The sequence below is a fragment of the Oryzias melastigma genome, linkage group LG9 (genome assembly GCF_002922805.2).
Source record: "Oryzias melastigma strain HK-1 linkage group LG9, ASM292280v2, whole genome shotgun sequence".
Lineage (NCBI taxonomy): Eukaryota > Metazoa > Chordata > Actinopteri > Beloniformes > Adrianichthyidae > Oryzias > Oryzias melastigma.
Genome location: NC_050520.1, coordinates 23,979,067 through 23,991,834, shown reverse-complemented (window position 1 = coordinate 23,991,834; position 12,768 = coordinate 23,979,067). Strand labels below are relative to the sequence as shown.

The following is a 12,768-nucleotide window of genomic DNA, read 5'->3' as shown; positions in this document are numbered from 1 at the left end:
TCTGGAATACAGCCAGAAGGTGTCAGCCTTCTCATTTGGTGAATGGCTTGGTTTAGTGCAGTGTTATTTTTGTGATTATGTTTGAAGATACTACAGCTATAATTACAGATGTCGCGCTCCTCAGAGACGGCTGTGTCTAATTCAGGCTGCAAGCTGGAAAAGTGGGGCGAAGATGAAACATTGGTTGGTGATTTTATGTAGGAGCTGTACCACTCCGTATGATACGCAGCTTATAATTTATAAGCTACAATCAAAACACTGAAATAAAGAAAAACGAACGTTAAACCAACAAAAAAGTCCAAAGCACATAACCTCAGAGTGAAATCTATTTCTACAGAGTAAATCCTCATCTAAAAATGTCGACAGCATGCTCCTCTTGTTGTTTTAAACTGCTGCATCGGTACATTCCATTGAGGAAAACAACAGTAGGACAATGATTGGTACATTGTTGAATTGTAAAGTAGGTGTTAAAAGGTCTTCACGGACCGCATTGATGAAGTCTGCTCCCATTGGCTACCCATCATCTGTCAATCAAACCCCCCAGACGGTCGACGTCAGACCCACAAACGCTTATTGAGCCATCTGATTGGTCAATTTATAACTCTAATAACTTGTGATAAGGGAAAAAAATCTTTTAAAAAAATTAGGATTAGAAAAAAGAAGTTAATCAGAAAGCAGCAGAGGAAGAATGATTATTCTGACATATAAAATGACTGAGAAATAACTGTCTGTTTCTCAATGTAAGTCAATGGGACTTTGGCCTTTTTGCAACCCAGTGGTACTTCCTATTTGGAACACGGAAGTAGGGGGGCTTGCTCAGTCCAGTTCTTATATACAGTCAATGGTTAAACTACCAAATAGTTCCTGAGGAGTCCAGCTTTGGAACCAACAAACAGCAGAAAGCCACACTGTGGGAAAGACTCCACACTTCTGACTGATGTTCACGTCCACTTTATTCTTCACAGGAAAGATTGGAACAGAACACTGACGACTAAAAAGAACAGAGAAACACTTCTAATCTCTGATACAAAACAGGAATCACAACAACACACCCTGACTCTTCTTTAATACAATTTCAGAAAAATCTTGATTAACAGTTATCTACTGACATTAGTCAGCAAAAAACTGCAAATTAAACTGACATTTTATTTCGAAAAACAATATTGAAATGTTAACAACTCATATAAAAACTGATAGAACTAGATGTGTAATAATTCTACTGTTACCATGGTAGCACACAGACACAGATAACATTTTCTCTACATAAACTACAATATCATGAAAGTACAAAATGTATTAATAAAAATCAACCAACATTTTTCTTAAATCAAACCTTACTGTCATAATTCAAAACAAGACATTTTAACTTCCAATAATCTAAAACAAAACATTTCAATTTCCAAGTATTTGTAACAGACATTTCATAATCTAGTTACATCTTTTTTTCATCAACACAAAAATGAAACTCATGATGTATAGAATTATTTACACATTTCTTTATTTTGATCAGTGTGATCATAATGACTAATAGATGATGACATCATAATAATAGTTTTAGAAAATGAGAATATTCAATCAGAAGAATCATAAAAGAATGTTTTCAGCACATGTCAGATTCAGAAAACTGTTCTTTTCTCTGCATTCAATAATCACTTGTTCTTCCTTTTCATTCAATGACTGCATCAATGTGGTATGGAGGCCATCAGCCTGTGGCTCTGTGTACATGGAATGAAAGCTCAGGTTGCTTTGATAGCTGACTTCAGCTCATCTTCATTGTTGGCTCTGCTGTCTCATCTTCCTCTTTAAAAACACTTCATAGATTTTTATTGGTTCAGGTCAGGGAATTTGCTGGTTGATCAAACACAGAAACAGATGTTTAGGGATAAGCAGCTTTAGGTACCTTTAGTAGAGTGGAAATGATCCAAGTTCTGCTGGAAAATAAAAGCAGAATCTCCACACAGCTCGTCAGCAGTGAAGTGTTTTAGAAACCAACTTCATTTTACCAACTGACAGACCATTTTAAGGTCTTTATCATGACACTCTTAAGCCTTTCAGAGTAAACTATATCCATATAGATCTATGTCTCTGCAGATCAGGTGCAAGAGGAACCCATTTCTTCTCAGACTCAATGCTAAAATGAAAGAATTTTGAAGGTGTTTAGCCTGGGGCAGTGCTAGCAGTGGAGACACTTCCTGAAAGGGGCCGTCCTCACTTTGTGATGTCAGTTTGTGAGAACCAGCTTGTTTTTGTGGGTTAGGAGGGGCTGGTGCTCAGAGTGCAGATTTTTAGAGGAAGACTCAGCAATGCATGAAAGGATCAAAATAATAATTTTGGGTTGTTTATAGTGAAGAATGAACATTATAATACACTTTTAAAAAGTTGATTTTACATGGCCCTTAAAATAGGGAAAAATGTTTTTCACTATATTTTAATGTTCCAAGTAAAAACATTGTCTTTTCTTCGAGATTTATACACTGTGGGTTTCACTTGCTTTCAAAAATAAAATTCTCTCCTGTATGAGTTCTTGTGTGTTTTTTGAGACTAGATTTAATTTAAATCTGTCACATTTTTTTACACGAAAAAGGCTTTTCTCCTGTATGAGTTCTCATGTGTCTTTTGAGATGATTTCTTTGACTAAAACTTCTGTCACATTCTTGACACAAAAAAGGCTTCTCTCCCGTATGAGTTCTCATGTGTCTTTTGAGACTAGATATATAGCTAAAACTTGTATCACATTCTTTACACAAGAAAGGCTTCTCTCCTGTATGAGTTCTCATGTGTTTTTTGAGACTAGATATATCGCTAAAACTTCTATCACATTCTTTACACAAAAAAGGCTTCTCTCCTGTATGAGTTCTCATGTGTTTTTTGAGACTAGATTTAGCACCAAAACTTCTGTCACATTCTTTACACAAGAAAGGCTTCTCTCCTGTATGAGTTCTCATGTGTGTTTTGAGATTATATTTATTGCTAAAACTTCTGTCACATTCTTTACATGAAAAAGGCGTCTCTCCTGTGTGAGTTCTCATGTGTCTCCTAAGTTTAGTTGCATAACTAAAACTTCTGTCACATTCTTGACACAAAAAAGGCTTCTCTCCCGTATGAGTTCTCATGTGTCCTTTGAGATTAGATTTAGCACCAAAACTTCTGTCACATTCTTTACACAAGAAAGGCTTCTCTCCCGTATGAGTTCTCATGTGTTCTTTGAGACTAGATTTATAGCTAAAACTTGTATCACATTCTTGACACAAAAAAGGCTTCTCTCCTGTATGAGTTCTCATGTGTTTTTTGAGACTAGAATTAGCACCAAAACTTCTGTCACATTCTTTACACAAGAAAGGCTTCTCTACTGTATGAGTTCTCATGTGATCTTTGAGAGTAGATTTAGCACTAAAACTTCTGTCACATTCTTTACATGAGAAAGGCTTTTCTCCTGTGTGAGTTCTCATGTGTCTCCTAAGTTTAGATGCATAACTAAAACTTCTGTCACATTCTTTACAGACATGAGGTTGTTCATCAGACTTAGTTCTCATGTAGACGGACACGTCGTGTGGATTTCTTGTTCTTTTTCCAGACCCTGTAGAGGAAAGTCTCTTTTCTTTTGCAGATTGTTTGTGTTTCTTAACAGAAGTTTTGATCTTAAACTTTCTTCTGACATAAGAGTCACACTGACTTTCTGACATGTGAGAGCTGGCCACACTTTGGACATGACTTCTGTCTCTTCTCTTCCTCTGATCTCTGTTCTGTGGCTCTGTCTCTTCATCGGTAGTTGATGTTGATTCTTCATGTTGGTTTCCTTCTTCATCCTGACTATCAGTTCCATTAAAGCTCTGCTGATTGTTTCCATCTGCTTCACTGTCAACATGTTTCTCCAAAGTAGGAATCTCCATCAAGGTTTCAGTCTCCTGCTTCAGATCAAGCTGCTCTTCATCATGACTGATGCAGAGTTGCCTTGGTTCCTCTTTCATCGGGGAAGGTTCTGGTTCCTCCTGTTCCTCTTTAATCTGCGATGGTTCTGGTTCCTGCAGTTCCTCTTTTATCTGTGTGGGTTTTAGATCATTCTGTTCCACTCTGAGGTTCCTTTGTTGATTCCAGAGATCATCTTCTTCTGTCACACAGTGCTGAGGGAGGACTGCACAGACACAAATACAAGAAAGTTTGAGCTATGTTATATTTTTTTGTATTGTTATGGGCCAAAATAAAATTTTAATCACCTCAGTCAGACACCCTATTGTTTAAAATTTTAAAAATCTATTCATACTAACATACATTTTCGGAATACTCAGAATCTCTTTCAGGGTCATGAAAATCTTGGAGTCTATCCCAGCCGCCAGAGGTGTGGACTAGAGTCACATGACAAAGACTCGAGTCAGACTTGAGTCATTAATGTGATGACTTTAGACTCAACTCAGACTTTAACAGCTGTAACTTGTGACTTGACTTGGACTTTAGCCTCTTAATGTGGCGTTCTTGCTGCGGATTGGAATTGCTCTGAATCCTGAAGCCAAATACCACCTGTTGTGTCTCAATTCTGACCGATTGACCTCCTATATTTACATTAAAGATGTCCCGATCAGGTTTTTTTGGGCCCGATCCAATGCAGAGTCATTCGATTTGTGTATTTGCCGATACCGAGTCTCGATCCAATACTTTTGTAACACATTTAAAACATAAACAAATACAATAAAAGATTTTATGATGTCCCTTATTTATATTTCAGTAACCTTCTTTTATCATTAAAAACTTAAATAGAACAATTCTGTGAAGTAGCTTTAATAAACAAGTAAAAGTAGAACGAATATAAAATAGGAAACAAATAACTATTTTCTTGTTATACAAGTGATAAGTAACATGAGAAAGTTTTGCGACTTCAGCTTTAATATCTTCAGAGCTATTGAACATTTTTAAAGAAATGTGATTCCTGTCCTCATTTAAAATTCTTGACAATGAATTATGACTTTGTTTTAGCATGAATTTGATGATGAGTGATCATAACTAGCTCATATCATTAGAAAAATGTATTTGTTTTTTTGTGTTTAAGATTATGTGATTCCTTTTTTAAGTTCTTAAAGGCCTCGTGTGGAGAAAATCATGATTTTTTTTTAAAACTCCAATAAAACATTAGTATTTATGTCACAAATGAACCGCCTTATAATTAGGACGCTTCGCGGCTGCGCCTTTCCTTTTCCGGTAATGATCCTTCCGCAGGTTCACCTACGGAAACCTTGTTACACTTTTACTTCCTCTAAATAGTCAAGTTTCATCGTCTTCTCGGCCCCATCGCTGTATGAGCTTTCACCATCGTCATCCGAAGCCCCTGTATCCTCAGATGAGGAAACCTCTGGTTCAAACTGGTAGGGCTGTACACCCTCCGAACCCTGTGTCCTTAAATTTCCGTGTTTGATGAAGGCTCATCACCTTCATCCAAAGAAATATCCGCTAAATCGTGGTCTATGTCGCTTCTCAAACCGTCCGCCATTGTTGTTTACACTCTGGGATCCCTGAGGTGACGTCACGCCCAGCCCCCGCCCATCACCATCTATCGCCCAAATTTAGAGCTGTGTGTAACGCTCCTTTAGGCTATGCGCACTGACCTACAGAAGAAGGTGTTTCGGCTCACGGAGCCCAGAGTGTGTGGATTAAAAACGCAACACAGGGATAAAATAATCAATTGATTGTATTGAACACCAAAAAAACAAACAGAACAACAAACATTCATAAACTTCCAAGAGGAGGAAAAAGAGAGAGAAGAGGGGGAAAAGAGGGGACGAACGTCCAGAGTTCCGCTTTGTTGTAAAGTTCTGACTTTTCGGGTCGAGTGAGACCTTTCTTGTTGTCGTGTTCTCTCTTGTTCAGAGTTTTTGTCCGTGTTTTTAGAGTTCTTGGGTAGCTCGCCTTGTCATCCGTGTCACCAAGTGATGGATGCTAGTCCAGAAGAGAGAACGGAATGGAGAGAAAAAAAAACCTGACCTAAAAAAGGTCAAAGAAAACATATTCAGACTTATCATTAACCAATATACATACATACTATGTACACCAAGAAATTATTGCTTTCAAATCAAGTTTTCAAAATAGGCCTAAAGAGTTTTCAAGTTATTTATATAAAAAAATTATAAGTGCACTTTATAGATCAATTAGCATATGCATTGAATTCAAAATATCAAAGTGTGAATAAATCAAGCATGTCAATAAATAAAGCATATTTAAATTGTTCAAACTATATGTATCAAATGTTTTCACAGAAGAGCATTACATGCAGCATCAAGAAAAAAAACAATGCAAAACTCCATAACGTTTTAGCTCAGACCAACAAAAAGTGTCAAAGACAGTCCAAAGCGGACAAGACCAACAAAACTAGATATGTCAGAGGTAAGCTCTTAGTATCCGATTTAATTCGGCTGAAACGTCAAGTTGGTTTGGCAAAAGTGTTGCTTATCAAACCTCAAAACAAAAACTAATAACAGTGTTAGCCTAGCATTAGCTAGCGGCTTTTGTGTCGAAGGCATAGTGCGGTAGCGTATTCGCTTTTTCAAAAGAAGTTTTCAAACTCACCGATGAGCAGGGTTATGGGCTGTTTACCGGTAAGTGATGGTGGTTTATGGTGGAGTGTAGCTCAATATTTTTTCTGCCAAGCCAGCCGACAGGAGAGCAGCAGCAGCCGGTGGAGGAAGCAAAGAGGAAGTGGCTTTGTGACCCGGATGTTGATAAAGGGACTCCGGCCCCGCCACAATAAGTGCTTTCAGGTGGTTTCTATTTGGCTTGATGGGCCGGTCCCTGGTCTGGGTTACATGTGCACGACCATAAAATGATCAATGAAATCACGCTGGATCATTTTAAGTGAATATTTTTATCAGATTCGTTTTCCAAGGTCCATTGACTTTCTAACTTAAACAAAAAAAAAATGGCCACTGCACAAGGCCTTTAAGACATCACATTTTTGGTTTTATTACCACGGTAGTTAATTTTCTTAACTTTTATTTCTCTGACTCTGTCAGATTAATAAAACAGGCCTATGAAAGAACAGCTCAGGTCCTAAGGAGTTAAATCACGGCACTAGCACTTAGCTTAGCACAGTTAGCAGCTGCTGTTTGGCTGTCTGTCTGTCAGCAGCATGAAGAGCTTAACATTAACTTAACTGTCATCATTACCATTAACTGTCTTTTTCTATTGAAATGCCTTTAAAGGTTGTTGTTTACATTAAGACAAATCAATAGAGACACTTGCATTCAGTTTAAAGTGTTTTTAAAAGCGTTATTGATCCTGGATGTCTGAATCTGTGACCACATCGGTAGCTTTACTGATTTGTTTATGTTAGCCTCCGGTTTAAACTGCTGCCGTTTTTTGCTGTGTTTTACAGCAACAACATTTTGTAATCTGTTCATGACATGCAGACATGTAGTGGAGTATGTATATGGAATAATTAGATTAAAATATAAAGCGCTGATCATAAGAATAAATAAAATATACGTTCATGGGGGAGAACATCCGATGATCAAGACATCAACCACGTAATTGGCCCCGATTTTCGATCACGTGATCGGATCAGGAAATCCCAAATTTACATTAGTATTGCCATAAATGTCTATTTTAATAGTTGACTAACCACCGATTATTTTTTCAGATTAGTCGACTAATCGGGTCATGCACAAAGTTGGTGTAAAACACAGATCGTTAGCTTTTAACTAACTATAAACTATATATATAGCATTACCTGTGATAATGCTAGTGTGATTTAATGTGAACTTAATTTGGCTGCTGAAGATCCAAGTGACGAAAGCTGAAAATCCTGAAATTTATAGCTAAAAACGCTGAAGCTGAAAGCCAGCTGAAATACTAGTTAAATACCAAATTAGTCTAAAAAAGGAAAAAAAAATACTTAAGTTAGCCAAAACAGCTAGCATGCAGGTGAAATATTAGCTGAACTCCAAATTGGCCTAAAAAACAGGGAAAAGTCAAGCTTAGCCAAAACAGTTAGCACATAGAAAGACATTGCTCTTTTCTCCAGTGCAGTGTGTCTGACTGTACGCTGCAGATCACCATCTTCCTGTCTTTCACTGGGAACTAGTAGACTGACTGAAAACATGACCACGTAACTGGCCCCGTTTGAACACCTGACTCGAGACTAGGGCTGCCACAAACGATTATTTCAATAGTCGACTAATCTCTGATTATTGTTCTTGATTAATCGACTAATCAGTTTGTGCATCGACTGGATGTAAAACACAGAGTTAACCATCATAATCTTTAAACTTGAAGTGTTTCAGCTATATGCTAACTAAAAATAAAGACAATAGTTTATTAATCTTTAATGAATCATGCAGCTTTTCTCCTTCATTTGTTTCTGGCATCAAAACAAGACTACAATCAAATGAGGAAATCTGAATCAACTACAGGAAACCAAACAAAAGCCTGCAAATATTTCTAAACCTTCAAAACATATTTAATAAAACATGTAGACAGTATTTCAAATGCTATTTGCAGATATAAATGAAAAATCCAACAAACACGACGTTCGTTTCCTTTGCACTTCTTTATTTCTCATCCGCTCATCACATGCCATCCCAGGGCAGAGCGCGCCCAAAACGAAAGTGCCGAGATCTCACGATAGAACAGAGTCTCGCGAGAAGTTACAACAGGAAGTTAACAATCTCCATCTTACTTAAAAAAAAAAATTATATTTAGACAACACTTAAGAAACGTTAAATTTAAGTTGTCCTCATTTGAACACTAAACAATAAACAGTTGCATACATAAAGTAAATGGTGCAAATAACTCTTAACGTACCCATCGGCCCTCATCTATTGCTTTCAGAAGAGACAGTGGTGAAGCATCTTTTTTTGTTAAACAGTCTGCAAGTTGAGATTTAGCATCTGACCAACATATTTCCTTGATTTTCTTTGTTTGCACGAGTTCTTTAATGCTGCTCATTTCCAACCTCAGCCTTTTTTCTGTCACTTGTTTTGTAGATTTTAGGGCATCAAACAGGGAGTGGTTGTCAGTGACACAGATGAGAGGTAGCATGTTTACATCAGGTTTTCCAGTCGTCAGCTCTGAATAAAGTGTAGTCAAAAACATTGCATTGTCAATTCCATCTGACATAGCGAGGGTTTCACCTGCCAGTGTACTTCTCACTACACGTCTGATTTTCTTTGACTGCCAGAACAGAGGGGAGAACTTTCCGGTTTTCCCCATTAATGTAATAAAAGTTCCTCCCTGTGTACCTCCATCTGGGAGATTACCCAGTGAGGCATCACTAAAAACCACTAAACTCAGATCTTCACTGCTGCCCAAATGTGGAAACTTAAGTGTAACTTTCTCTGACTTGAGCTTTCGAATCACTTTGTTAACTTCATGTATGGACTGAACTGTAGCCTTTTCTATTTTGGATGCCAGACTACAAACATCGAACATAACATCTGGTCTTGTTTGCTTTGCAACCCACAAAATCTGTCCAATCTTGGACCTGAATTTTTCTTTTTCCATCTCGTTTAGTGTGGAATCTCTCTGTACAGCTCGGGCTGGCTGTAAATGAACTGGTTGGAGATTTTCAATGTAACTGTGTTGATGTACATGTACCATACCATTCACAGTAGCGATTTCCATCCCCACATAAGAGAAACTCTCATGCTCTTCACGGCCCACGTGAAAAGCAGATTTGAGTACAGGGATAACAGTAACTTCAAAATGCTCTGATCCTGCCCAAAGAAAGTCATCAACATGACATGCCATTACTCCAGTGATCTTACACTCCTCATCCTGCCAGTAAAACACAGCAGGGTCAACTTGTGATACTTTACCACCTGTGGTAAACAAGAGTTCTTTAACTTTGTTGTACCAGTAGAGAGATGCATCTGCAAGTCCATAAACACATTTTTTTAGTTTCCACAAAACATTGTCTAACCCTGCTTCAGATGGGGGACGAATGTAAATATCTCTGGAGAGCTGCATTCCCTGCAAAAATGCAGACTTAATGTCCATGGAATGGACTTTCCATTTGTTCTGACAGATGACAGCCAAAAGTAATCTCAGTGATTCTGATGCGCATGTAGGAGAATCCTTTTGTAACTCATGAATGTTTGATTCTTCAAAACCTCTGGCCACAAGGCGAGCTTTGGGAACAATACCATTTGTAGTTTCTTTCAGTGTACACACCCATCTAGTGGAGATGCATTTTTGACCATTATCTGGAACCTCTTCATAAACACCATTGTTTCGCCAGTTTTCAAACTCTTGCTTTTTAGCAGCATCAAAAGAAACATCTTTGGTGATCAGTACATCAGAATCTGTGTTTTCATGTTCAGCGTGGAGATTGTCAAACTGAGACATATCTAACGCCTGTGTGTGTCCCTCACTGCCATCAGGTTCAAGATGTTGCACATTGTACCAGTTTTTGTACTGTCCCTTGGCTTTCCCTGCTCTGCCTAAAACCCTGGCTGTGTGCTGAACGCCATCACCTCTGTTTGTGAATGTGATGATCTGACCTGTCTTCAGTTTCACTTCAGTTGGAGATGCAGCAGTTGTTGCATCCTTCTCTGAGCCTGTATTATCATTATTTTCCATGAAGTTTTCTGTCTCGTCTGTTTCTATGTTTTCATGTACATCTGATTCATCTTCTGAGTTTTCTGTCACATCTTTTTCTGTGCTTTCATTTTCTTTCCCATTAACGGGAACACTGAGCTGTTCTGGTTGATTTTCATCCTGTGCATTAACTTTTCTCAGCCTGGACTGATGAGCTCTGACAAGAATTCCACCATGTCTTATAAACACGACAGCCCCATCCTGACCAATGACTACAGCAGGACCTTTCCATTCAATACTGTCTGTTCGTTTATAATACACTCTGTCTCCTGTCTCGTACTTCTCATCAGTGGGTCTGATCTGTTTGCGTAGTGCCCTTCTTATTCTTTCTGAGCATTCTACCTCAGTGAAAGCTTTCCTGGAAGCATGTAATACTGCTAAGTGTTGCCCTACTCTTGTATTCGTGGAAACATCCTGGAGAGCAGGTGGTTTATCAACCAAAACAGAAGGGAGATTGGGATTTTGACCAAACACAAGTTGATGTGGGCTATAACCATGCACATTGATCATACTATTTTTTGCCATAAGAGCCCAGTCAAGAGCAGTTTGCCAACTACATCCATTTTCTTTTCTTACTTTCAGAAGAATCTCAGTTAATGTCATGTTGTGTCTCTCCAGTAACCCGTTGCTCCAGGGACTGTATCCCGCTGTAGTCTTTGTTTCGATGTTGAAGCTTTCTGCCATGTTTCTGAATTCCTCATTGTTGAACTCTCCACCATTGTCTGTGTAAATCCGCTTTGGGGCACCATGATCACTTATCCATGAGTGAATGAAGGAATTGATGATCTCTGAAGGTTTCTTGGATCTCAAAATGTTTCCTGCACTGAAGCGTGTGAAGTGATCAATGATGTGGAGATACCAAACGCCTGGCTCCAGCTCATGCAGATCCATTGCTACGGTCTCGTTGTATTCTGATGCCATGGGTAAACCAACAGCAGGTTTGGGTTTACTCCTTTGATGTTTCTGACAAATCTCACACTCATGAATAATCTGCTGCAAAATGGACAGGTAATCTTTGTCATTATTTCCAGAGCTTTGAATGAGTCTCTGCAGCCTGTCTGCAGAAGCATGGCCAAACTGTTTGTGAAGCTTCAGAAGTATTTTCTGTTTCTCTTTTGGAGACATCTCTGCTGTAACAACAAGAACTTCACTTTCAGCTTCACTATAGGTCACTTCTGCAGTTTCATCTCTGATGTCCACACAATAATGTCCCGAACTGGTGAGCTCAAGGGGTATTTGTTCCTTAAACATGACAACTCTGTCATTCTCCATGTCCAAAACAGTTCCTGCTCTCTTTAGAGACATTTTACTCAGCAGCAACGGAATATCAGCTGGCACAACTTCACTTTCAATGTGGCATTTTGTTTGCCCAATTTTTGCGGGGAGCTTTACCTTTCTGTTTGAATACACAACTTGGCCATCTCCAAACCTAAAGGGTCTGCAACTTTGAGATTCTGTTTGCATCATTTTGCGTATTTGGCTCCGGTTCAGGTCTTTAATGTAACTTTCCAACCATTGTATAATTAATCTGCACACGCTGTGAGAGCGAGTTGCCTGCTGTTCTCATCAAGACAGGCTGTGTCAAGTAGTTTAAACGCCAAAACAGCATCCGGCAGAGTCATGTCGTAGTGTTTCATCCGATTGTATCTTTGTTCAAACTCTATTATGTAATCCGCCATGGACATCGCATTTTCTTTAGATATTGAATCAAAGTGGGAATATGCTTCATAAGCTCGGTCTTTTTCCTCCCTTAAAAATATCGAGTCCAGTTTTCCAAGTAAAGTTTCCATACCGTTATCTTTGTTCAGATCATCCGCGGATATTTCCAAAGCCGTTTCTCTGGCTCGTCCTTCGAGCCCGAGCGCCACGGCGAGCGCCTGTTTCTTTTTATCCAAGTCCGTAACCAATCTCCACATCGCGACTTCATTTTTCCAGCCTTCGTATGATCTTGTTTCATCCAACTTCGGCGGTATTCTATAGTTGGTAACCATCCTCTACTACCATAAAAAAATCCAACAAACACGACGTTCGTTTCCTTTGCACTTCTTTCTTTCTCATCCGCTCATCACATGCCATCCCAGGGCAGAGCGCGCCCAAAACGAAAGTGCCGAGATCTCACGATAGAACAGAGTCTCGCGAGAAGTTACAACAGGAAGTTAACAATAAATACACTCAAAATATTTGAGTTTA

At 38.7% G+C, this 12,768-nt stretch overlaps 1 protein-coding gene across 1 annotated transcript; it reads right to left on the bottom strand.

Moving 5' to 3' along the window:
• Window positions 1-990: 990 nt before the first annotated feature.
• On the bottom strand, window positions 991-3,798 carry LOC112148161 (gastrula zinc finger protein XlCGF8.2DB-like). The gene has a single exon (XM_024275003.2). It carries the CDS (start codon window positions 3,681-3,683, stop codon window positions 2,562-2,564), a length of 1,122 nt encoding a protein of 373 aa, XP_024130771.1. The 5' UTR covers window positions 3,684-3,798; the 3' UTR covers window positions 991-2,561.
• Window positions 3,799-12,768: the final 8,970 nt, after the last annotated feature.

Excerpts from the sequence above, each read along its gene's own strand:
- LOC112148161 (XM_024275003.2), bottom strand. The coding sequence starts at position 3,683 with ATGTCAGAAAGTCAGTGTGACTCTTATGTCAGAAGAAAGTTTAAGATC.